General features: G+C 46.8%; 1 protein-coding gene across 2 annotated transcripts; it reads right to left on the bottom strand.

The window, feature by feature from the left end:
- Window positions 1-443: 443 nt before the first annotated feature.
- On the bottom strand, window positions 444-26,827 carry LOC123758711 (uncharacterized). 2 transcript variants are annotated; one of them, XM_069334502.1, is made up of 6 exons: window positions 26,678-26,827; window positions 10,220-10,430; window positions 6,917-7,037; window positions 5,834-5,919; window positions 2,939-3,166; window positions 444-2,775 (listed from the first exon to the last, which is right to left on the bottom strand). In XM_069334502.1, the coding sequence occupies exons 2-6, from the start codon at window positions 10,277-10,279 to the stop codon at window positions 2,548-2,550; spliced, it is 723 nt and encodes a 240-aa protein (XP_069190603.1). In that variant the 5' UTR covers window positions 10,280-10,430; window positions 26,678-26,827; the 3' UTR covers window positions 444-2,547. The 2 variants fall into 2 exon arrangements, with proteins under 2 accessions (XP_069190603.1, XP_045599242.1); XM_045743286.2 differs by lacking the exon at window positions 26,678-26,827 and adding an exon at window positions 14,718-14,862.
- Between the last annotated feature and the right edge of the window lie 1,083 nt (window positions 26,828-27,910).

Below are 27,910 nucleotides of genomic sequence, written 5' to 3'. Positions count from 1 at the left end.
ATTGAGAGCAGGGGAATGGGACTGGAACCTGCCTTCACACGGGCCAGCAAGCCTATTGCAGCGCTCCTCTCACGTCTCCCGTTGTGCTTGACAGGATCATGATTCATCGAGCATTTACACTTACGAAACCTATGTATCTTGCTTCAATCATGGCGTCTTTGTTTACTTAAACAGCTTACGAGCTTCGACACTTCACAACCCAAGGTTATTATTGTCACAGGCAACATCATAGCACTCTGAAGCTTATATACGGTTGAATAAATGTAAAAAATAAAGCTTCCATGATTGAAGAAAGCTGTACAGGTTGTGCAGGTGCTTGGGTGAATGCTTGACGAAGCCTGGCACAGGTGTGTGTGTCACCTGGAGGAAGCTAGAGACATTCCCCCCACGACCCGACAGCATGCCATTATACCACGCTTGTGTGATGAATAAAACATGTTCACTCTCCTAGATGGATCTTTATTTCTTTAAGTTTTACAAACCACGATTCACAGTATGTACATAATGGGGTGCAGAGGATGGTGATGCGGTGATGGTGATGTGGTGGTGACGCGAACATGATGGGGGTGATGGTGATAGATGACGTGGTGATGATGTGATGATCATTGATGATGCAAGATGGCCACTTTCTCCAGCGTCGTGAGTATGAACACATTCTATATATATATACATGGCATACCTCAGACCTTACTCAATACACTTAGCATTTTGTATAAAACTCTACTTACCTTTAGCAATACACTTAAACTTATACAATAAAATATAAAACAGTTAAATGTTGAAACATCGTGAAATTCGAGAGTCTGGATTAGACGCAACAATTTTGTATGCCTAACAATTTGTATATCAAATTTTGTGTGAAAAAAAGCTATTTCCTGCAAGCGGTGTTTATTGTGTGTGTGTGTGTGTGTGTGTGTGTGTGTGTGTGTGTGTGTGCGTGCGTGTGTGTGTGTGTGTGTGTGTGTGTGTGTGTGTGTGTCTGTGTGTGTGTGTGTGTGTGTGTGTGTGTGTGTGTGTGTGCGTGCGTGTGTGTGTGTGTGTGTGTGTGTGTGTGTGTGTGTGCGTGCGTGCGTGTGTGTGTGTGTGTGTGTGTGTGTGTGTGTGTGTGTGTGTGTGTGTCTTGTGAGGGAGAAAGTCTATTAAAATACATCAAATTAATGAGTTGTAGATATCATCCCAACCTGATAAATTTTCTTTAAACAACAAAAGTTGCTTTAGATTCAGCACCTGGGAACAAAAGTTCCAAGTAGCACGGTCAATGGTGAGCCCGTAGTGAACTTTTACACAAAAATAACAACAAATAACCGTTGTTACTATAGTAATAATCCGAACACTGAACCTGTGGAGACTCATTATATTACGTCTGTGTCCGGTGGAGTGAGTCGATATAAGGAAACACAGCACACCACATCATGTGCCAGTGGACACCACATCATGTGCCAGTGGACACCACATGATGTGCCAGTGGACACCACATGATGTGCCAGTGGACACCACATGATGTGCCAGTGGGCACCACATGCTGTGCCAGTGGGCACCACATGATGTGCCAGTGGACACCACATGCTGTGCCAGTGGGCACCACATGATGTGCCAGATCACACAATTCTATAAACCTGCACCAAAGTTATATTTTATGCAAGTTTGCCCTTCAGGTATTGTCACAGTGGCTTGGAACCCTCGAACGCTCGCCCCTAAAAATGGTTCCACTGACACCATACTGTACCGGGGACTTCCTTAAGCACCTACCCCAGCTAGCGTCACCACAGTGTCGGACTTACACTGGCCTCTATGGGTCTCTTCTCTCTCTCGCTGGAGTAAAATCATTGATTTACAAAAATCAGTTCCTCTACATTGTTACAGAAAACGGTGGGTGGAACGTAGAGCTTGAGCGATGTTGCCACAGACTTGGTGGCTCTTTACACGAAATAATAATACCTAACATTTAAGCTTATAATAACTGTGGGAATTTCAAGCTTTTCGAGACTGTTTACATGTTGATTCACGAGTGTTTGAGCTGATGTCTGTTGACGGCAGTGGTCGGCTTGAATGGTACAGAAATATTAATAAGATTCTTCATTGCTCTAAAAAAAATATGCAGGTTTTCCTGTGCATATAATCTTTTTGTGCATATAAGCATTCTTTTTTAGGGAGGAGGAGCAGCCGCCGAACGCAAGGACATCCATCTACTAGATCTATTATTTGTCACAAATAAAAGTCTAGAAACCATTACTTATGTCTTGCCTGCTAGCGGAGGCGGCGTCTCACACATCCTCCGTCTCGTAGATCACATCTGCCCCCTCCCCCCCCCCCCCCCACACACACGGAGGGTGTCGTATGGTGTGTGTCAAGCCCTGTGTTTGGCGAGGGCCACAAAGTGCCACCATCCAAACACCGAAGCACACGAACTAATTGTTTAAAATAAGTCTAAACATTGGTGTGCTTATGGTCACTCATGCCCTTAAGCCATTAGCGGGGGAAAAAAAAAATATATATATATCGCCTTTCCAAAACACCGAAGCGAAGATCCATTGCGATGCCGAGGTCTTAGACCCCGGTGGAGTGCTTGAAGGTGTCTGCGCGACTGATCTCTGAGAGTGACTGTCTGGAGGCTGCGCGCGCTGGCAGGGTCTTGTCGCTGTTGGTGAGGGCGTCGTTCAGGTACTGGGTCTCCTCCTCGTCGTAGTTGTCGAGGGGCGGGGCCGTGGCGTCGTGCGACCCCCACTTGCGGCGGTGTCGCAGGCTGCGTCTGCTTGCGGTCCTCTCCTCACACACCTGCGGAGGGAGGCCAGGTATATAGTGTGTAAGGGGCGACTCAGTGTAAGACTAAACAAATCACTCATGTAAATATATTTTTTGACATCAGCGGCATCATATTATATATACAATCGCTTCTCACATGCTTACCTTCTCTCCCTCTGTGCTTCCCTCTGCTTACCTTGTAAGTGAAGATGCCGCCGATGAGGCAGAAGAGAACCATGATGATGATCTGAGCGAGCGTGAGGCCCTCAGCGGTGAAGATGAACTGGTCCTCGTACACCTGCTTCTCCCACTCGATGTGGTCGTAGCGACCCTGCCGGATGAGCCAGGCGGCCAGGTAGTACACGTTGATGGCCACCACCGCGAACGACTTCATCAGCCATATCCAGGTGAGTGAAGGTTTGTGCTGTAGGGGAGAGACAGCTGCTTCAGAGGTTTGTAGAGTGTGTGTGTGTCTGTGTGTGTGTGTGTCTGTGTGTGTGTGTTTTATTATATAATTTATTTATTATACAACAGGGCTCCTTGATGGAGCCCTGTTGTTTTGCATTGTTACTCGCCTAGAAAGAGACGTTGTTGTCTTGCCTATATACTGAGATCTTTGGGGCTGACCATCCCCAAGTGGGCATGTGAAGGCATAGACGACGTTGGTTTCTTTCAAGGCGCTCTGTTTGGTGTCTGGAGAGGCACCATCACCAGAGAAATTTTAACAAGCAACACAGAAATTATCGATAGATACAGCGACAACAGGAGACTCGACATCAGCGAGACACATCAAAAAGTCAACACCCACGATCAACGGCCAATTAACACAATTACATTCTACCCACTTCAAGACCCCGAACCAACACAGAAGCAGGAAGAGAAAATACGCAATGTATCCATTGATTCGTGTTCTGAGTATATAAAAATATCTTTACCCAATGATTTATCCATTGGTTTGTGTTCTACCAGCTCGCCCAAAAGCAAATATAAGCATGAAACGGAGTACATAAAAAGTTGTCTTTGAAAATGTGAGAAGTCTCTTGCAAAACGCTTCTAGGCGTCAGACCATAAATGAAAATGTGAAAAGGAACTTTGGGGAGTTAATTTTTCAATTACCCTCGACAGTGAAGAAAAACGTAAGAAATATTGAGAAGATTCGTGTTAGAATCATTAATCTTACCATTTCGATCATATTAAACAATATTATATATATATATATATATATATATATATATATATATATATATATATATATATATATATATAATATATATATATATATATATATATATATATATATATATATATATATATATATATATATATATATATATATAACCACGTGCATCGACCTCCACAAAGACACCAAAAATACCCCGTTATACGCCTGCGTCACACAAATGTTGCCACACACGCCACAGCCTCACCCCAACATGCGCACACAACTCATTACAGAGCTTTCTGGAGGTAATTTGTCGCTTCCTGCCTGAGAGATAAAGACCGAGCCACAGAGGCGCTACCGCCATGATCACTCCTCCCCCGGAGCCCCCCCCCGAGCTACTCAACCCGGGGCCCTGTAGCCTACGACCCCCTTCTTCCCCCCTCATACTTCACCCCCCCCTCTTATCTCTAGATACTCGCCACTGGGAGTAACCACACTGGGAATACTGTAGCAAGATCCGCTCACACAGATGTCTAAAGATGTAGTCGTATGAGGCCAAGTCGCCCACGAGAAGGTAAACTACACACCCAGGGCTGACAGGTGGCTTCATGTCCCAATACTATGTCCTCGCTTCTTGTAGGGTCGGAGTTCGATCCCCCTATAGTGTAGGTGGCTAGGCAGCGTCCCTCGCATCCCAGCTCCTTGTCCCTCCCCCCATCTCGTCCAAGTGCTAGACAAGTGTTCATTTCTTCGTCCCAAGTGCTATACAGAGCTCTCTCCTGATAATTACCCGCCTTATGCAGGCGATGAGTCACAATAACGTGGCTGAAGTATGTTGACCAGACCCCATACTAGAAGTTGAAGGGACGACGACGTTTCGGTCCGTCCTGGACGATTCTCAAGTCGACCCGCCTTACCTTACCCGTAGAGCAGCCACACACCCGCCACTGACCTCCAGTAACCTGGTCAACAGCGTGGCGACCTCGCCCCCTCCACGGCGTCTCTGTGGTCACAGTATCAAGCCTCAGTGACGCCCGCGAGGGCTTCTGGAGTTGGCACTCCAGACATGAATATTAGTAGTTATTTCTCGTGTCCTTCAGCACCGGCACTGCTAGAGTGCCACGACGCACCTGTTGCTGGCACTGCCTGAGTGCCACGACGCACCTGTTGCTGGCCCTGCCCGAGTGCCACGACATACCTGTTGCTGGCACTGCCTGAGTGCCACGACACCTGTTGCTGGCACTGTTCTCAGTGTTGGTACTGACACACACACATGGGCGGTGTGTGGCACGGTCGGAGTGCTGCCCACGGCGGTCATGGCACTCTTCCTGGTCACTGCTGTATAACGTTTTACGGGGCAGTACATGCAGTGTCCACTGTAACCAGGACGCAACGGAGGTTGGGAGATGTTCATGACGGCACAGTGTCCCAGTGTACTCACCTAATTGTGCTTGCGGGGGTTGAGCTCTGGCTCTTTGGTCCCGCCTCTCAACCGTCAATCAACCAATGTACAGGTTCCTGAGCCTACTGGGCTCTGTCATATCTACATTTGAAACTGTGTATGGAGTCAGCCTCCACCACACACACTGGAGGCCCTCTGGGTGACTTACACACTCCACCACACACTCAGGAGAGGCCGGACGCCAGCCTGTAAGACACTGGGAGAGGCCGGACGCCCCCCTGTAAGACACTGGGGGCGGCAGGACGCCAGCCTGTAAGACACTGGGAGAGGCCGGACGCCCGCCTGTAAGACACTGGGAGAGGCCGGACGCCAGCCTGTAAGACACTGGGAGAGGCCGGACGCCAGCCTGTAAGACACTGGGAGAGGCCGGACGCCAGCCTGTAAGACACTGGGAGAGGCCGGACGCCAGCCTGTAAGACACTGGGGGCGGCCGGACGCCAGCCTGTAAGACACTGAGGGCAGCTTACCTTGACTAATGCGACGATGTAGATGATGGAGAAGAGGACGCAGGCGATGCCCTCTCCGATGCCGATGTACACACGCATCTCGAACACTGTGGGACAAGCAGGAGAGGGGGTTAGGGTAGTGGTAGTGGTGGTGGTGGTAGTGGTGGTGGTGGTAGTGGTGGTGGTGGTGGTGGTGGTGACGGTGGTGGTGGTGGGGTCACTGTGTGTGTGTGTGTGTGTGTGTGTGTTTACATATATGGAACAGTGTTTTGTGGATCAACCCACAACAACCCCTTTTTCACACACACACACACACACACACACACACACACACACACACACACACACACACACACACACACACACACAAAGATGTTACCACAAACTCCATCACTGGTGATAAATAGCAAAGCCAAACGGAACACACACATACAGATGAACATATTAATACATCAATACAATTACTTTCACGTAATTCTTTCGTCTAAAGATTTACAAACTGTCAGTCTTTGTTCACCAATATGTAGTCTTTGTATATATTGTAAACAATTTAACTTAAACGATGTAAAGAAAACCTGTTGGAGGATTTCCTATTTAACGTGAACGAAGGCTTGAGTGTGTGGCACTCACTCGCACTCAACACACACACATCTGTCTACTTACGCTGAGTGAAAGACTCCCACTTGTCAAGTTACGTTAATATAAGGGGGCCAAATGTCATTCTTATCTCCACTCAATTCACAGAGTGAATGGGGGTCAATAAACGTACTCTGCACCAGTCAGTGAGGATCACGGACATACACTCTGAACAAGGATTGGGGTGGATATAAATATTTCACCCAATCTTAGTGGATTCTGGGATTGGGTGGATATAAATAGAAGCTGCCTCGAATGGGCCAATAGGCCTTCTGCAGTTAGCTACATTCTTATGTTCTTCAGGATGTGTTTGTCTAACTTTGCGTCTTTATATCTGCGTGTTCCTGTGTCTGTCCCTCTCCCTCCCTCCCTCCCTCTCTCTCTCTCTCTCCCTCCCTCTCTCTCTCTCTCTCTCTCTCTCTCTCTCTCTCTCTCTCCCTCCCTCTCTCTCTCTCTCTCTCCACTTACTCTGCTCGTAGATGTAGATCTTGTTGTGGCACTTCTCGACGGGCAGGTTGAGGGGACACAGGTAGAAGGACTCTACAATGAACTGGTAGCCGTAGAAGCCCAGCGTGACCAGACCGTGAAGCTGTGGAAGACACACCCGTCAGTGGACAACTAGGACACTTGAGAGGCGGGCCCAAAGAGCCAGAGCTCAACCCCCGCATGTACAACTAGGTAAAGTACACATATCTAGTATACCAGGCATACAGGACCACGAGGATGAAGATTATATATATATATATATATATATATATATATATATATATATATATATATATATATATATATATATATATATATATATATATATAGGTCTTCCTCCACACAATACTGAGTGCTTGTGTTACTGGCACTTTGCATTTCTTTATATATATTGAATTCCATAAGTCCAAGATTGAAAGCGAGCTTGAGAAAGGATGCTTGAGAGAAAGAGAGAGAGGGATAGGGAGAGAGAGTGAGAGAGAGAGGGATAGGGAGAGAGAGAGAGAGAGAGGGATAGGGTGAGTGAGAGGGGGATAGGGAGAGAGAGTGAGAGAGAGAGGGATAGGGTGAGTGAGAGGGGGATAGGGAGAGAGAGTGAGAGAGGGATAGGGTGAGAGAGTGAGAGGGGGATAGAGAGAGAGAGAGAGAGAGAGAGAGAGAGAGAGAGAGAGAGAGAGAGAGAGAGAGAGAGAGAGAGAGAGAGAGAGAGAGATGCATTAAGAAGAGTTATCACATGCGCACCATCACCAACTGTGCAGGAAGACTGACAGATATTCACCCGGGTTTAACAGTGCAATGATCGCTGGTGCAGTGATTAGTCACTGTGGAATATTCCCCCACCACTGCTGGCTTGGAGCTCTCTGATAATTGACTTGTTACTGATACGTAACGAGCGTGTAAGTTTAATTGACTGCGCAAAGTGAAATTGGTTAGCAAGTGTAGAGTGGCTACGTGAGTTTGTTGTGTGGCTGCCTGTTATTGGTGTGTGTTATTTTTTAGTGTAAACTCCTATAATTATCTACCAACACAGAGCTGCACAGATACACTCTCACACACACTAAATATGAGAGAAACAATAGGTACAAAGTCAGTACATTAGACAACCAACAGTTAGAAAACGGGGGTCCAAGAGCTAAAGCTCGATCTTGCAGGCACAAATAGACGGGCAGTTTTTGTCACTCTAGTGCACCTGTTCACCTAGCAGTAAATAGGTACCTGGGAGTTAGACAGCTGCTACAAGCTGCTTCCTGGGGATGTGCGCGCGCGCGTGTAAGAGAGATATATGTAGTTGACATAATAGAGGAAAAAATAAATTGGTTAGAAAGGCGGGGTGTAAGAGCTAATAGCTCGATTCTGCAGATACAAATAGTAAATACACACACATACAAAAGTTGGAAAAGCAGGCAGGAGTATAAGTTAAGGTTCTCCAGTGGATAAAGGAGAATCTAAGCAACAGGAAACTGTGAGTGACAGTTACAGCCCAGCTCCTGAGCCAGGTAAGTCCCCTACGGGCTCACCATAGCCCGTGCTACTTGGATCTTTTTGTTCTCATTAGCTGAATCTAAAACAACAACAACAGCGAGTGACTGTGAGGTGGGGGGGAGTGGCGAGATGTCACTAGCGGAGTCCCACAGGGCTCTGTACTTGGACGCATCCTGTTTCTGATATATGTAAACGACCTTCCAGAGGGTATAGACTCGTTCCTATCAATGTTAGCTGATAATGCAAAAATTATGAGGGGAATCAAGACAGATGAAGATAGACAGAGACTACAGAATGACCTGGACAAATTGGAGGAATGGTTTAAAAAATGGCTACTAAAGTTTAACTTAGGAAAGTGTAAAGTAATGAAATTTGGCGAAGGGAGCAGGAAGCTGAACTCATGATACCATCTGGGAGGTGAAATCTTGCAAGAGTCAAATAGAAAGATCTGGGGGTCGATATCACACCGAACCTGTCCCCAGAGGCCCACCACAAAAGGATATCATCAGCGGCATATGCTAGACTGGCCAACATAAGAACTGCCATTAGAAACTTGTGTAAGGAATCGTTCAATACCTTGTATACCACTTATGTCAGACCAATCCTGGAGTATGCAGCTCCAGCCTGGAGTCCATACCTAGTTAAACACAAGACAAAATTAGGGAAGATTCAGAGGAATGCCACCAGACTGGTCCCGGAACTGAGAGGTATGAGCTACGAGGAAAGGTTATGGAAGCTAAACCTCACGTCCCTGGAAGACAGAAGAGTAAGAAACATAACACCTACAAAATTCTTAGGGGATATTAACAGGGTGGACAAAGACAAGCTATTTAGCACGGGTGGGACACGAACAAGGGGACACAGGTGGAAACTTATCACTCAAATGAGCCACAGAGCCATTACAAAGAACTTTTTCCGTGTCAGAGTAGTTAACAGATGGAATGCATTAAGCAGTGATGTGGTGGATTCTGACTCCATACACAGTTTCAAGTGTAGATATGATAGAGCCCAGTAGGCTCAGGAACCTGAACACCAGTTGATTGACAGTTGAGAGGCGGGACCAAAGAGCCAGAGCTCAACCCCCGCAAGCATAATGAGTACACACACACACACACACACTCGCAACACTCACCCACACACACATACATAGACGCTAAACCTACTGCCGCCCCCACACATACACGCAACACCCACACACACACACACACACAACACCCACCCACACACAACACCCACCCACACACACACACATAACACCCACCCACACACACACACACAACACCCACCCACACACAACACCCACCCACACACACACACACAACACCCACCCACACACACACACACAACACCCACACACAACACACACAACACACACCCACACACAACACATTGTACAATATATCTCATATAAAGGAGCTTGACATAACTAAACTTTTTCATTCACAAGGAATTACCTCCTTAAGCCACTTTAGCGTCATACAGAGAGTCAAGAACATGTGAGGGAGCCACTGCGCAACCTGCTCACATGCGGGACACTCACCTAATCTCACTCAAGTGCAAACAATACGAGTCAGATGGAACCACTAAAATATAGGACCTTTTATAGAAGGTATCTAAGAGCATAGAGCACACGAGAGAGAGAGAGAGAGAGAGAGAGAGAGAGAAAAAGAGAGAGAGAGAGAGAGAGAGAGAGAGAGAGAGAGAGAGAGAGAGAGAGAGAGAGAGAGAGAGAGAGAGAGAGAGAGAGAGAGAGAGAGAGAGAGAGAGAGAGAGAATAAGAGATACAAAACCCACGTTACTTACAATGTCAATAATGGCCAATAAGACCCCACAGACAACGACAGACTTTAGGGTACACGCCATCCTCGTTGCCCTTCTCTCTTCTCTGGTGAATGCTCGCTGCTTCGCCCTCTCTCTCTATTTTATTTCTCCCTCTGTTGCGTTATCTCTTCCTTCCCGCTTCGTTCCCTCCTCCTCCTGTTCCTTCAGTGAGGCAGCTGGCGGGCTCGAGGTCCTGGGAAGGCGAAGGGAAGACAATTGAGTGAAATGTTTGAGAAAGTGAAGCTCTGAAGCACCTTGCTTGGGGCGACCTTCAAGCGGTTCAGGCGGCAGCCTGGGAAGAAAAGAATTAATTCTTATGCTTAGGGATGCCTTCTCGCCGTGCCCAGTGGCAGGGGGGTTGGTGCCCCCTGAAGCTACATAAACACCCTATACCCCCCCCCCTCGAAGTGGCAAGGGAGTGTTAGGGCACAACATAACACAACAGGTCCGTCAGAGGAAGTTAAAACAGGTTACGGATATGGAAGGAAAAATAAATTTGTAAATGAAAGCGATTCAATATTAGTAATAATATCGTGTATGTGGGTTACCTACTCTGGTGAAGGTAACCCACATAAACTCTGGTGTAGGTAACAGTTCTCCACTAAACTCTCCCTTCACATACACAATTAAATCAGAGTAACGTGTTATAGGGGTGACAAAACCTGTGACTTTTCTCACCCATATATATAGTTATCGGAATTTTCTTGTCCATGTCGAACTCTGTAAATATTATCAGAACATTGGGACACTTGTTGACATGCGGACACTATACCCAAGACTTACTAGGTAAGGCAACAATTATGTATTATACATGAGATGTAATTAACGCTTGAGAATTCCCAGCACTCCAGCAGGCGTCTGCGGTTGAGTGCTCAGTAGCCCGCTACACTGTACATATATATATATTGTCTCACAGATCTCTAACCCTGTGCCATGGAGGACAATAAATTGTATATATGCTGGTTAGCAATATGTAAATATATGACCGTATCTGTAGTAGAAAAAACTAAGTAATTAAAGACAGCAACAAAAGGAGGGCCTCTCTCCGGGCCAGACAACATTCACTACGCCTCGCCTCGTCTTGAGTGACAGGAAAGTGTCTTGACTATTGCCTCCAACTTCCCCAGGAAGTCTAAACACAACGATGATAAACTCTAGAATAGACTTAAGTGTGTGTGTGAGTGTAGGGAGGCAGGCCAGCGGGCAGGGGAACACAATAGACGAATTGCGTAGTCAACTTTAAAAGCTTATAGGGACAGAGAACACACGAAGAACACCCCCGTGGAGGGAGGAAAGTAGACAGAGCATGAAGCACTTATCACACTTACAGATGCACTTAAGTACAAAGCTAAACAAAAACAAAGAACAATAAAATACGGACTTTGAGACTTCGAGGGGCCGAAGTAAAGAGAACATAGCAACTGTTGTGAATGGTAGCCACCAAGGCCAGACGCGGGAACACAGAAGGTGCGGGAGACGCCGAGGCTACACGATGATGTGCCGCACCTTGCTGGCAGGACGGGAGGGGGAGGGTGGGCGGCTGTGCTCGGCTATGCGGGTGGGCGGGGAGGGCGGGGAGGGCCTCTTGCACCGTTGGGTCTCCTAACATGGTGCATGCCGCGGCGAGGCGCTCACCAATGTTGTTCAGACCACGCCGCTAAGGTGTGGGTGTGTGTGCGTGCATGTGAGTTTGCGTGCGCATGACTGATGGACCATGAGCTTGTTCTCAACCATAACTGCTTGGCTGGTGCCCCACGACGTGGCTCTCTATGCATGGTTCTCCCCTGGGGGGAAACATTAAGCCAATGGACGGCCAACACTCCCGTCACTTTACACTGGGTTCTACGGCGCCATTCCCCGCCGCACAGGTGCAGGGGGCCGCTGCTGTTCGCTCCTCGTCTCCTGCGCCCTGTGATGTCATCACGGCGATGACATCACGGCGCCAAGTCAAATTTATATCACTTCTAAATTTATTAAACCCGTCATTCATGGCCGCGCTGGGAACCTACGGACTGAGTGAATGAAGGAGCGAGAATTTGTGGGACAATGCGAGCCCCACAGCGCTCTGGGTCCCATACCGTCCTCAGGCTAGGGTCCCATACCGTCCTCAGGCTAGGGGTCCCATACCATTCTCAGGCTAGGGGTCCCATACCGTCCTCAGGCTCGGGTCCCTCCAAACTGCGCTTCAATACCCCCAAAGTCGTATTCATTAATTATCTGTGTATTCTATATAGATATTTTCTCACATGTAAATTGATATTATTGTATATTAGAATTGTGTGTATATTTAGGTTTGGTGTTTAGGTTCTGTTGGTAATTTGTACTTCAAGCTATCTCCAGGCCAGGCTCGTTAAAGCTGCGGCCGTCTTCAAAGACACATTTACACATGTTAAAATATTGTGTATATAGAATAGGTTTGTTCTCATAGGTAAATCAATATTATACATCCAAGTTCCGTGTTTGGTAAGATTAAGTTTGGTGTTTAAGTACTTTGGGCGAATATTTGTATTTTTCAGTACGTGGTGAAGGATTTACAGTGTTGTGGTTCGACCAGAGGTTGTTAGCGAGGCACTTGTTCCAGGATACTTCGATGTCATCATCTGTGAGCGTGTGTAAACCGTGCTTCATTACCCAGTTTCATTCAGGGGGCCTGACAGCTGAGTAGACAGCGCACGGGATTCGTAGTCCTGAGGTTCCGGGTTCGATCCCCGGTGGAGGCGGAAACAAATGGGCAGAGTTTCTTTCACCCTGGTGCTTCTGTTCACCTAGCAGTAAATAGGTACCTGGGGGAGTTAGAGAGGTGCTACGGGCCGCTTCCTGGGGCCGTGTTGTTGGTTGTTGAGAGGTCGGCGGCCGCTGTGACCAGCCCAGCCTGAGGACAGGTTGGTGACCCGCCCTGGGGTACACTCCCCTCCTGCCCCCCCCTCACCCCCCACTTCTCCTTCCCCCCCTCACCCCCACCCCTCTTTTCCCCCCTCACCCGTACCTCTCCTCCCCCCTACACCCCCCACCCATCACCCCATCTTCACATGGTAATTAGATTTGACACTATCCCTAAGAAAATTATATTCTGGTTGAGCTTAGCTATAGTCGCTGTCAACGAGGTGTCTAACGAGAGACTTAAGAATAACTGGGTCTTCTGTTGACAAATTAGAAACCAGGATTAAGAAAAAAAAGAGGGGGGGGATGCAATGGTTCTAAATTTTGAGTCAAGAAAATACAAAATAATAGCGAGGAGGATTTTTTTTTTTTTAGAATTGGTGATAAGGATGTTTTGGGATAAAATAAAGGAGTACAATCCATTCACGTTGAAATAGGCTGGAAATTGACTTAATTGACATTGATGCTATTACTTAAATTGTTACGAAGCTTAGAGGCTGACTTAGAGGCTGACTTAGATAATTACTTGTATACTGTGTTTATATATTCTTCACTTTAGAGCCTCCGGCCTTAAGGGCTAACCCGACCTCAAAAATAATAAACTATTTAGTTATTAATTGTAGTAGTAAAGTGGCCAGTTATAATGTCGACAGATAATATACTTAATAACTGTGGTCGGCTCCAAGGTCAGATTAGTGTCTCACAAGTCAATACCAGTGAATATGGCCTGATGTTCTCACTACCACCACCACAACCACAACTACCACCATCACCACCTTCACAACTACCACCACCACTACCCACCCCAATTCGTCATCACGTGTACCAAAGAATCTGGCAGCTGTCAATCAACCTTCATCAAGGAAAATAAACGTCACTGGAGATGTCTCAAGTATCTGCACTTGTCACTTCTTTGGGTAAGAGACAGGAAAATAAAGGAGAGAGAGAGGGAGAGAGGACGTGGGGTGGGGGTGTGGGGTGGGGGTGTGGGGTGGGGGTGTGGGGGGGGGATAGCACAAGAAAGGGGAGGTTATAGATCATCCTGACCACTAACCCCACATTAGATACTTTTCACACTAGTGGGGCTCCAGGATCTCATCCTTCACTTATTTTTCCAAGATGACCAATATTAAAAATATATATATTTGCAGTGCTATTGCAAGAATGCCACGCCACTGATCCTGGGCCTTAGCACTGCTAGCGACCCAAGCACTGCTGGCGACCCAAGCACTGCTAGCGACCCAAGCACTGCTGGCGACCCAAACACTGCTGGCGACCCAAGCACTGCTAGCGACCCAAGCACTGCTGGCGACCCAAACACTGCTAGCGACCCAAGCACTGTTAGCGACCCAAGCACTGTTAGCGACCCAAGCACTGCTAGCGACCCAAGCACTCTTCACACAGAAATCACTGCCTATCCAGGTCTTCGCGGCCCTCTTCGTCGACACGGTATCCCAGGAGTGCTGAAGGGTAGTCTCCCGTCGCTGGCGTCGTCGGGTACAACACGCGCTCTGGCGCCGCTTCACAGACGGGTTCGAATCCATAATTAGCACTATTATCGTGTCGAAGGTGAGGAAGAAGGAGGAGGAGTGGCACTTACAGGCGGTGGTCGGGCGCGTGGGGCGTGCAGGAGCGTCCGTAAGGGAAGGTGTCTGGACCTGGACTGTGGCGGCGTGGCCCTCACTCCTCGCCTCGACGCCTCGTCCCTCGACGCCTGGTGAGTCACTTCGCCCCGCGGCACAGACCTGCTGGAAGCGTCACTCGCGCCACAACCCGCAAGTGGCGTTAAGGTCGACGTCTCCGTTGCTGGAGTGCACCGCAACAGGCCGTAGAGGGCGATGGCGTTCGGTATTGTCATCACCCGAGAGGCAGTGTCACGGCTGCGTATGTTTTCCCAGAGTTTGAGGGGAGGTGATGGGGTGGGGGGTGATGGGATGGGGGCTAGGAGGGGTGGGGAGCTAGGAGTGGTGGGGGTGATGGGATGGGGGCTAGGAGAGGTGGGGGGCTAGGAGGGGGAGGGGAGCAAGGAGGGGGAGGGTAGCTAGGAGGGGGAGGGGGGGCTAGGTGGGGTGTAGTTGTAGAGTGGTGAAAGGTCTGGCTGACGTTCATGGTCGCTGCATGTCGCCTACAACCACCTGTTGCTCAGTGGTTGTGGTTGTGCTCCATCCTCAACTTGCCCTTTCAACGTTCGATGATCGCGGGAAAAACACGAAAGAAAATTTTCCGGGTGAGAATGATTATAGCGGAGCTATTTATTTTCCTGTTACTGAATAAAGAATTTTCTGATTTTTCCTGGCTCAACGGATTATATTTACGTAAAGAATGCTTGTCCAATCACCTATCCCAAACCGTTTTTTATATGTCCACAAGATTTTTTAGGTTCGTTAGCCAGTCGCCAGCTCAATAGACGACCACGCATGTGGTCGAGTGCATGGGGGGAGTTGTGTAAATCCCTGGTAGGTGTCTCAGAGAGGCTACAGGATCCAGTAAGTACTGTAGAACTTCGGTTTCAACTCTTTTGACCATATAGCTCAGTCGATTAAGGCAGCGTCTGGGATGATCTCGGACGTAGGTTCGAATCCTCGTCACGGCCCTTGTGGATTTGACCACGCATGCGTATAGTGGATCTTCCAGAAACCGTCGTTAGTTCAACAGTAAAACAGGGCGTTTAACGTGCCATTTTCGTTTATATAGCTGGCTCTTCGTTGGTCTCAAGTCCTTATGGCGTTTAGTAAGAGCTTTCCACCTGATGTCGCAGACGATTATGGCGTAAAAATACCTCTTGAATCTTTTTTCTTGTGTGTTATTAACCGTGACGGGTTTAGTCCTCGTTTTTACCGATATAACACACACACACAACAGTCTTTAGGGAAAGGCGGGAGTAAGGAGAGGAGCAGTTAATAACGCCAATAATTATCACACCAACGCACGCACGCACGCACGCACAACACACACACACACACACACACACACACACACACACACACACACACACACACACACACACACACACAGTGTTCAGAGTAGTTAACAGATGGAATGCATTAGGGGGTGATGTGGTGGAGGCTGACTCCATACACAGTTTTAACTGTAGATATGATAAAGCCCAATAGGCTCAGGAATCTGTACACCAGTTGATTGACAGTTGAGAGGCGGGACCAAAGAGGCAAAGCTCAACTCCCGGAAACAGAACCAGGTGAGTACACACACACAACAGTAGACTATAAAACAGGAGACTACATAAAAGTAAGAGACCATCTGGCAAGTGTTCAATGGGAGGACCTTAGAGGGAAGACGGTCCAGGTAACGGTGGACCAAGTAAAGCTGAGGTGCAAAGAGGCAGAAGAGAGATTCATGCCACCATTAAGGGAACACAAAGCGCGAGAACCTAACAACCCGTGGTGCGATAGACAGTGCCAAGAAGCAAAAACAAAAAGCCGGAGGGAGTGGAGGAAAGGGTTGGGGCTAGGGAGCTATTGCTCAACCCTCTAAACACACCGCCCACAGACGCGGGACCAAAGAGCCAGAGCTCAACCCCCGCAAACACAACTAGGTGAGTACCTAGGTAAGTACACATATACGCACGATTTTTGTTTATAAATGTCTAGTAATTTAAAAGCCCCCCCCCCCCGGCCCCCCCCCCCCTTCAGAGAAAAGTTTGGCCTTGGAATATCTGAGAGTTAGAGAGGCTGTTTATCTGCTCCTTTGTGTAGCTCGGAGTAACTTAGCGAAGGTCAGTACTGCGTCTCCGTCTATCAACATGATGTCGTCTTAAAAGTTTGCTAGCCATTTGAACCTGTCGATGAAATGATCAAGTGCATTTTCCTGTGGTTCATTCTTCATGTCTCCTCACATTCATGTCGCTGTATGTCTAGTTTATATCTAACACCTTTCTGCTGTTGTACGTGTTAAACATGCCATTCGTATCTACTTCGGCAGTGCCCCTAAAAATCTTGTATATCGCGATCATGTGTCCTCTTCCCCTTCTTTTATGATGTAGGGGAGTCCTCAGGGTTCTGAAACTAGTCTTGTATTGTGTCCCAGGACTGTCGGAGCCGCGGCCGCCCGCTCCAGCACGGCTGTAACGGAGGCGGCTTACAGGAGACTGTAACAACACCGTCTTCAAGTTCCTGAAAGTCACTCACAAGGCTAAGCTTGGCAGGTGTCAAGGGGGAGAGTCTGGAGACGTGTGGCCCTCAAGGCCGAGCTCGAACAGGTCTGTGTGACCCTCAAGGCCGAGCTCGGACAGGTCTGTGTGACCCTCAAGGCCGAGCTCGGCCTGGTCTGTGTGGCCCTCAAGGCCGAGCTCGGCCTAGTTTATCTTCTCTGGGTCCTGAAGTCCCCGATCATTACCGCCCCGCGTGCTTGACTTGTGGTCGTGTTGGTTCCTTCCCACAATCGCATTAGCTGGGATTTACTTATCCTGGAAACGAAGAACCATACTTCACGTATTTTTTTCTTTCAGGTACGCATCATCTCCGAACATGGAGAAGATGTTTCCTTGCCTGGTCACATCACGTACTGCGCCTAGTGATGCTCTGTGTCCCACTCTTCCTCGTCGTCGTCCTCTCACTATTGCTCTTTGCTTCCGGTTTGACATGTTCCCCAACACTCAGGGGAGCTTATTGCTCAACCCGTTCTCGCAAATTTAATAAGTCAATATTGACTTATTAAATATGTGCATAGGTGACATACTTAACATAATAGATACCCTTAAAAAGATTCATAGAAAACACCGACCTTACCTAACCTACTTAGTATGTTAAGATAAGCATCTTATTGCTTCGTAATTACAATTATTACCTAACCTATAATAGGTATAGGTTAAGTAATAATTGTAATTACGAAGCAATAAGATGCTTATCTTAAGATACTAACAAGGTTAGGTAAGGTCGGTGTTTTCTATGAATCTTTTTAAGGGTATCTATTATGTTTAGTATATCACCTATGCACGTAGTTAACAAGTCAATATTGACTACGAATTTGCGAGAACGGGTTGTATTGCTCGTGGTTGATTAATAAGCCGCTTGTGCAGCAGTATCAACTGCTTTCAGGCTGTCTTGAAAGATGCAGTCAACCTATAGTTTGAGATTAAGGCTTTATCAACCGTTGTTGCGTCTTAAAGGTGGTCAAAATAGCTTCTGACCAACCAGCAAATATAGTTTAAGTATAAATAAAATCTCCAGGTCTAAATGTATATACACCGAGAAAAGCAATACATCTCTTGATGTATATACCTCAATGAATGATTCTGAATGATTCCTTACACAGGTTCCTGAACGCTGTTCTGATGTTAGCCAGCCTCGCATATGCCGCAGACGTTATTCTTTTCATGTGAGCTTCAGGAGACAGGTTTGGTGTGATATCAACTCCTAGATCTTTCTCTATGCCAAGGGGGAGACTATGCCAGGAGGGAGACTATACCAGGAGGGAGACTATGCCAGGAGGGAGACTATACCAGGAGGGAGACTATGCCAGGAGGGAGACTATGCCAGGGAACAATGAGAATAACTCAGAAAACACGTTAACTAATCATACATATATTCCCTTAAGCGTGTTACCGCCACTACCGGCGCGCCAGCCTCCATACCCCAACATATCGTACGGCCGCTATGATATCGGTAAGATAACCAGCAGTTGACTGACTACTCCCAAGGACATCTTTGTCGAGGAAATGCCACCGTCTTAGGATACTACCGGAAGCGGTGACTAATGAACTTAATATCCTAGCTTGGTGTCAGGTGGGTGACGCAGAAGCGCCCGCAGCCCTGGTGATGTCAACTGGATATTAAGGAGTTATCCAAGAGGAGTGAGATGCTCTCATATATATCCTTATATATCCATTCCTACGTTTCCTTGAGTCGAATGCGATATCGGGATATCACTAGCATACATGTGTGTATGTTGTGTGTTTACAACATGTTGTTTGTGAATGAAGTGACGCTGTAGTAGTAGCAGTAGTGTAGCCAAGGTCGTGTGTGGCCGCGTCCACTCCGGGACAGTACTGCCAGCATCAGCGCGCCTCCTCTCCCTCTCCCGCTCTCAGTTATCTTCAGATATCTTCTGATCTTCAGTTATCTCCACCGCAGCTTCCCGAGGGAGAGATCTGTAAACACACTCACAAGCCACACCGAGCAGCCATGGCAATTGAACGTTTGAGAGAATTATAATTAAACCAAAGGTGGAACTTGATCCAACTTTTGCAAGACGTCGGTTGCAACGTGTGGCAATAATTTTCGTGGAATGGCGCGATGTTTATTCTCATTTTCAGTGACTCAACATCCCTACTGGGGCACCTGGGTGGTGACGTCACCCGCCCCGGAAGCAAAGGGGTCCTGTCAGTACGTGGCTGGCGTCGGAATTGGGGGACCTGGACGCGATCTGTTTTGAAAATCACGGCAATATAGCCTGTGACTTACGGCTGTGGGGTCCCTACGCCACCCGTCCGGGGCCCTCGACCCCTACACCCGTCGGGCCCCAAGCTGAGAGGAGGACGGTTGACGAGGGCGTCCAACACGTACTGGGAGGGTCGTTGGTACTGTGTGTAGTTTACAACCAGGCCACGTCGGGCGGGGCCCCGGGCCAGCGGTGGTCGGCAGGAGGCCAACGGTCACTCGCCCACACCCCTGTACACTATGGCGTCCTCAAGCTTGGGTCCTCAGCTTGGGTCCTCAGCTTGGGTCCTCAGCTTGGGTCCTCAGCCTGAGCCCTCAGCTTGGGTCACTGTATACTTCCTGGTACTCCACGAGTTGGTACGAGGCTTAGCCTGCTTGACGCTGAAATGTCTACACCCTGGCCACACCTGCGAGAAGGCTACACCCAGACCACACCTGCGAGAAGGCTACACCCAGACCACACCTGCGAGAAGGCTACACCCAGACCACACCTGCGAGAAGGCTACACCCAGACCACACCTGCGAGAAGGCTACACCCAGACCACACCTGTAAAAAAGCTACACCCAGACCACACCTGCGAGAAGGCTACACCCAGACCACACCTGCGAGAAGGCTACACCCAGACCACACCTGTAAAAAAGCTACATCCAGACCACACCTGCTAGAAAATACCCTACAAGGTTTCTTGGACAAACTCTTCACCTTCTCAGCTTCAGACAACACAATTATTAAACGCTAGTCGGAGTTTCCAGCCGAAATTGAGAAGATAAACTAACTTTATTATGAAAAATAATCAGCACTTTATATTAAACACAACTTTGCGTATGCAGCTAAGAAAATGTGATCCAAATCTACACCAAATTAAACTAATCATTCGGGAACAAATCAAGCGATGTGGTAAATCTGGTGGTCTGTCTTCTGACGGAGGAAGGTGTTCCAAAGGTGTGAAGATTTGTGAGTTGGTTAACAGGTTCTCAGAAGATTTCGGGGCTTAGCGTCCCCGCGGCCCGGTCCTCGACCAGGCCTCCTTTTTGTTACACACCCCCAGGAAGCAGCCCGTAGCAGCTGTCTAACTCCCAGGTACCTATTTACTGCTAGGTAACAAGGGCATCAGGGTGAAAGAAACACTGCCCATTTGTTTCCGCCTCCTACGGGGATCGAACCCGGAACCTCAGGACTACGAATCCGAAGCGCTGTTCACTCAGCTGTCAGGCCCCCAAGGTAAGGGAGGGGGGATAAAGGTAAGGGTGAACAGGGAGGGTATGCGGTAAGGAGTTTGGTGAAGGGGGAGAGGGAACAGGGTGGGAAACGGGTTTTGAATGAGCATTTGAGTGGAAGCAGAGAGGGTTCTGGGTAGGGAGAGCTTTTATGGGGAGGAGGGTGGGGGTGTGTGTATGTGTGTGTATGTGTGTGTGTGTGTGTGTGTGTGTGTGTGTGTGTGTGTGTGTGTGTGTGTGTGTGTGTGTGTGTGTGTGTGTGTGTGCACGCGCGCGCGCGTCGCGTGCAGTATAGTACAGTATAAAGTACTGGGTAGAAGCTGTAAATGTTCTTTTAATTACTTCATTCTCGTGGTAACTTCCCATTGATTATGTCTTGCTGTTACTCCTTGAAGGACCCAGATACGTGTCTTCCCTCAGTCACCGACGGAGGTGGACACATCTGTGTACAGATGTCTTGAGGAGGCATGAGAAGGAGGGGGGGGGCGGATGTCGGCACTTAAGAATATTTAGTTTCAATCCTCTTGGTCTCCTCGTGGCCGCATGTAATTGTCTGATCATAAACTAGACTTAAACTCCTCGTCTGTGGCACGTCACTAATACGACGTACACAAGCCTTGCGAGTGAGGAAATATGTCATAGAAATTTCATGTAGAGATTTGTAAAAACATTTACGGTGTTTCTTCGTGAAGGTGAGTAAATGAAATGAATATTCCATACAGTGAATGCGTTTGGAAGGTGGTGTTGTTTCAGATTCAGCTACTCGGAACAAGTTCCAAGTAGCACGGGCTATGGTGAGCCCGTAGTGGACTTACCTGGCACAGGAGTGGGGCTGTAACTGTTGGAAGGTGTGTTATCATACACTATCATATACATGTGGGTATTGGCTTGTTCAAGCAAGGTGTAAGTAGCCACGTTACCGCATCTCGTTCAATCCCCGACCGTCCAAGTGGTTGGACACCATTCCTTTTCCCCCCGTCCCATCCCAAGTCCTTATCCCGACCCCTTTCCAGTGGTATATAGTCGTAATGGCTAGGTGCTTTCCCCCTGATAATTCCCCCCCCCCCTAAGGCCAGAAACTGGTCTACTAAGAATCACAGAGGCTCGCAACAATGGACGTGATGCCCCGTTTTCTATTCGCGGGTCCTCGGTTAGGCTAGGTTAGGTTCGGGCAATTTAGCACATCAGTTTAGTGACGTTGTGAACGCTGGAGACGACAGGCTGCTCCACGACCAGCACACGGAACATTGGTCGTCGTCTTCGATCCACTAAGATACGACAACCACTATTATACGACAACCACTATTATACGACAACCACTATTATACTACAACCACTACGACACGACAACCACTACGACACGGCAACCATTCCACCACCACACTAAAAATTCAAATCCACACAAATTCGATCCCAGTCGGAAACATTCGCTCAGATGGACAAATTATCTACCCAAAGGTTCAATATATATGAATTAGTCCTTCCAAGTAACACTAACTCGCCAGAACACGTTTGTTGATGCCAATAGACCTGGCGCCAGATTAACGAAAGCACTTACGCAAGTACTTACGAACGTGTACATCTTTCCTCAATCTTTGACGGCTTTGGTTACATTTATTAAACAGTTTACAAGCATGAAAACTTCCCATTCAACTGTTGTTATTGTTATAAACAGCCTCCTGGTGCTTCGGAGCTCATTAACTGTTTAATAATTGGAAACAAAGTCGCCAAAGATTGAGAAAAGACGTACAGGTTCGTAAGTGCTTGCGTAAGTGCTTTCGTGAATCTGGCCCCTGGAACATTAAGGCGCCGAGCATACTGCAGGGTTCCGCTAGGGCGCCAGACATAATGATCAGATAAGTCAATAAACGATTAACTGTGTTAGTGTAGGAAGGTGTGGTGTAGCGGAGACGCGTGACAGTAACAATAGGCTCCTTGAGGGTTACAGGTTCGAGGGACAAAGGTGATAAGGACATCACACAAAGAACAGGATCTGGAAATGACTATGAATATTAGACAGCTACCGGAGGGAAAGGGGGAAACAAATATATATATATATATATATATATATATATATATATATATATATATATATATATATATATATATATATATATATATATATATATATATACATACATACTAGCTGTACCCGACCACGCGTTGCTGTGGCTGTTGCTGAGCCACAGCAACCTTTCCTTGTCTCCCAGTTCTCCCTAACATTCCCCACCCCCTCCCCTGTCCCCTCGTCCTCCCCACCATTCCCCACTCCCTCGTCTGATGATCAAATGATCTGATGTTCCCATCAGAAAATTGGGAACATCAAATGATCTGGGGCCAGATTCACGAAGAAGTTATGCAATCACTTACGAACCTTACGTATCTTTTCTCAATCTTTGGCGGCTTTGTTTACAATTATTAAACAGTTAATGAGCTCCGAAGCACCAGAAGGCTGTTTATAACTATAACAACAGTTGACTGGCAAGTTTTCATGCTTGTAGACTGTGTAATAAATGTAGCCATATATGTAATGCAAATATGTATTATATGCAGGATGTTGTATAACATGCAGGTTATTCTAATGTATTAAATAACTTAATAAAAAAAATTCTTGTTACGATAATCTCCTTCTTAGGCAAGACGATTCTGCCTATTCCTTTACCGCTTACTCAACAACACATCTGCATACTCCAGTATAAGAAATCAACAACAACAACAATACATGCTCAGAAGCCTGTGTCTAAACAAGCCACCATCCCCCCCCCCCCCGCAAGTACCCGAGACACCGAGACACCTGATGTCTGGGGCCCAGTGTCACTCGCCGGTGTTACGATATATCGTATCGTGTTATGTCATCGCATAAAGACACGGTATATAATAGAAATACGTTCATTATTACAGGAAGAACGAGGTTAACAACCGTGGAGGTCGTTAACGGTCAGCACGGTATGGCTCGTCCGGTGGCGGGAATTTGTTAGCCAATCAGAACCACCGGGCGAGGTAACGTGTGCTGGCCGGAGCATGTGGAAAGACAGACATCTACTCCCCTCCATTGAGTCAACAGGCTGTCGTCGCGTGTGGATGTGTGACCAACGGACCCAACTGTTAGTGTGCTCCACCCTCACGAAGGAAGAGGACCTCGAGGCATGGTCGACGTTCTTGAAAGTTATGGAAGATAACAGCTTTGAGATTTAGAGGTCGGCGTGGAGGTAACGCGCTGATTTCCCGAATAGTGGTCCTAATTACGGACAAGTGAATTTATAAGTGGAAAGAACAATCGGATAAGAGACGACCATTTCATGGTCTCTCTCTCTCTCTCTCTCTCTATATATATATATATATATATATATATATATATATATATATATAATATACACACATGTAATATATTGTATATAAGGTGAATAGAGATATATCCGAATATATCTATGATGAAGTTTTATACCATCTTATTTTCATGTCCTTTATCAGACCTCAGGACAAAGTGTGTCGCACCTGACAACAGGTCCGGCTGAGGCTGACACCTGTTCAGATTCATGTACTTCGTTGTAGTACAACGAAGCATAGGATAAACATTCAGAATAAACCTAAATTAAATGTGTTGGGTTGTCAACAGTTCGATCCCAACACCGGTCAACCAGCCCTTAAATACTTTTTTGAGACTGCCGGCGATAGTTACCTGGACATCAGTGCCATCTACACTAGGTGTGGTCCGGTGGTGGACCCCACAACGTGGACGCACAGTGGACCCCACAACGTGCACGCACAGTGGACCCCATCTCACCGTTGGACCCCATCTCACCGTTGGACCCCTGAGAGCAGTGGATTACAATGGACATTCCCACAACACTCCTCCTCTCTCCCAGTCCGCTAAAACTTGCTCATGTTGAAACAACTTTATCAACGTTAAAAACTCTTTAATCAATATTGAATCAACACCCAACGTTACTGACGTTGATTCAATATCAGTAACAGCTGAGAAATAAGTTGAGAAAAACAAACTATGAACAATCAAAACGACACATTTCAGACTTCACAGGACTAGACCATTGGCTGAGACAACTACTGAAAGAAGGGCATATGGGTGTTGACCCCAGCCACCCCATGACAATCACAACATTACAAATCAACTTGAAATGTTTGAGGCAATCTCAAACCGTCTGACCCCCCCCCCAACAAGAGAGACATTCTCTCTCATAACTAACCTCAGCCAGGCACTGTGGGGGTTTCTCCTGGTCTCCGGAACTGGTCTATTGTCCGGTGTTGCAGACTCGCCCAGAGAGACAACCCAGCAGCGCTTCAGACGCAACTCATCATATTCAATAACCTACTCCCACAATACATCCTTAATGATTGTAATGTGTAAACTCGGCTCAAGTCTATGATTCATCAGAGAGTAGTAACAAAATTGGTTATATATAAACATTTACTGAATAACGGACAGAATAATATATATGAAAACTCTCAATGAAATGAGAATCATTAATTATGACAGACCAGCTTCAATAGGCTACGACAGCAACAGAATTTCATAAGAATGACGATACTTTACGTTATTCATCAGATGACACAAAAGTCTTTACGGCTGGCTCCACTAAATGACTGACAATATTAACAGAGGCAAATAATTCAGCATTGAAATCGAAATTGGTTTCCGATTGGTGAGCCGATGGAAAACTTACCCAATCAGGTCACTCGTCCTAGCCCTCTTCCCCCCCCCCCCCCCAAGGGCCCGGCCCTGCCACCGGACGCCATATTTCAAACAGCACAACATAGGCTGTCTTCCGAAATTCCCAAAAATACTTTGGGCCAATTGACTATGAATATATGGGCGTGTATAACTCAAACACAAATACTTATCCCCTCAAAAAAAGTTTATCGTGAACGCTGCCAATCAATCAATCGGCTGTAAGTCAATCTTCGGCTATCCAGAGAATCCATTAAAACTAAAAATTATATTAAATTAACCAAAAAATGTGAAATCAACCGCACGGAAACTGAAGGAAATTGGAACATACCTGCAGAGTTTTGTTGATTATTGTCCCACGAGGAGCTGTACACTTCCACTTACCTGTAAGGAAATGTTAGCGAATTATTTAACTGATTTTTCTATCTTTAATACTATTATATATACACACAAAGGGCTCAACCCCTGCAAGAGACTCGAACCCAGAAGGCACAGACGTTTGCGCACCTGTACACAACTAGTACACTGACCGCTTGACCGCACTGATCCTTATAAAAGATCAAAACTCGGGAGTTTATACCCAACATCTCGATCTCCCAAGGACACCCGCTATGGTAAGCAACGTGCAACAGATGGCGCTCTTTTTTAAAAAGAGCATGTTTTTATCTGTCACAAGTGCAGCATCTATACTTATACTCACGAAATGAACGGTATGGTAAACAACACAGCTCAATTCCAAGGCAATGTCACACAAAATAGTTAAATCAAAATATAATTAAATAAAAATCAATGGAAATTCAATTTATCAACGTAATCAGAAACACTGAAATGGAATAGTAACATATTTAGTATAGCGTGTGTTCTTACTTCGAGCAACACATGGCGCTGTTTTTCAAAAAAGCTTGTTTTTACCTGTCACAGGTGAGGCATGTATAGAGTAGGTATATAAAAACACGCGCCTATTCGAATGCAACATTGTGTCAAAATTTCAAAGCAATCGGCAAAGAGGTTTCGAAGATTTCCCAATACATGAAAAACAGTTTTTCAAAAAAGCGTGTTTTTTCCCCTAGAGGGGGAGGATAAAAGGAGGGGGGGGCAGGGGCGGGGAGGATTAGGGGGGTGAGGTTCTGTAGGGTACAGAGGTTAGGGGTAACTGGAGAGGGAACGGCACCCGGGCATGGCCGGGTGCCCCACAATATAATATAGACAAACAACGCAGTAAAATATGACATTAGAGGATGGAGGCGCCCTTCCTCTTACCTTGTCCCGCAGACGAGGGCGCTGAGGCAGCTCCTCTAGTGAGGTCAAACTGTCAAGTGCAACTGACCCCAAATTGTCTGCGATATTCTCCCATTCACAAACTTTAAATGATTTTCAATCAGAATATAAACCGTGTTGCAAAACAGTTATGGATCAACACTCGACACAGGACTAGACACACTATACGGATAACTGTAGCTATTGACAAGTTGACAAGTGACATTGTAGCTATTGACAATTGTTAATAGCTATTGACAGTTGTAGCTATTGACATGTAGCTATTGTAATTTTGGAACAGCAATTAAGGTTTTTTGACTGTGCGTTAAAAACACTTTAAACACTTCAGAGTCAAGATTAGTCACGTGCAGAACCACAACGGCGTTTCCTGTCCTGTTTATATGCATTTCTTCCGCGATAATCAACAATGTTCTGTTAGAATCATACTAGAGAAGACGCATAATCAAAGCGCCAGTTATGACGCATTAAAATACACGAGGGATAAATTAACACATTATCAACATTACAACATCCAGTGTCTATAATAACTCATTGTCTCCCATCACATGTTCTCTACTGTCTTATTTTCAGGTAGACTTTAGAAGTTTGTGGAGACATCACAACACGACCCTCACCAGCCATATCACACGTCGTAATGAGTCGACTCGTAGAGTTAGAGGGTTCAGAACCTCTTTCAAGATTCAAATGGACCCGCTCGAAGCTTATTGGGGGTGTCATCCAGCCCGATCCCTATCTTGAGATAATTTCGAGGCTTAGTGTCCCCGCGGGCCCGGTCCTCGACCAGGCCTCCACCCCCAGGAAGCAGCCCGTGATAGCTGACTAACTCACAGGTACCTATTTACTGCTAGGTAACAGGAGCATCAGGGTGAAAAAAACTCTGCCCATTGTTTCTCGCCGGCGCCCGGGATCGAAACAGAGACCACAGGATCACGCGTCCAGTGTTTTGTTTGCTCAGCCACCGACTCCCGTGACAATCCCAGTGACATAATTTGTTTATGTTTGTTCTGCCTAACAAAAACGTAAAAAAATGCATCTGTTTTACCTAACAAACGAATCCAAACAACTCTACGTAATCTATCATGACCGATGAAAAGAAAATGGGATTCGTGTGGTTCTAATGCTTCGCTCACCTGCTTCAGATACCAATAATTGTCAACGTAATCAAATCACAAAATGTAGCCTAACTAAAAATAAACCCATCACTTTAACATTAAT

Source organism: Procambarus clarkii, chromosome 31, assembly GCF_040958095.1.
Source record: "Procambarus clarkii isolate CNS0578487 chromosome 31, FALCON_Pclarkii_2.0, whole genome shotgun sequence".
NCBI classification, from domain to species: domain Eukaryota; kingdom Metazoa; phylum Arthropoda; class Malacostraca; order Decapoda; family Cambaridae; genus Procambarus; species Procambarus clarkii.
This window is presented reverse-complemented; position numbering and strand designations above follow the sequence as displayed.

Coding starts and splice junctions, on each gene's coding strand:
- LOC123758711 (XM_069334502.1), bottom strand. CDS start 10,279: ATGGCGTGTACCCTAAAGTCTGTCGTTGTCTGTGGGGTCTTATTGGCC. Junction 7,038..10,219: donor TATTGGCCATTATTGACATT/GTAAGTAACGTG, acceptor TGTCTTCCACAG/CTTCACGGTCTGGTCACGCT. Junction 3,167..5,833: donor ACATCGTCGCATTAGTCAAG/GTAAGCTGCCCT, acceptor TCTCCCCTACAG/CACAAACCTTCACTCACCTG.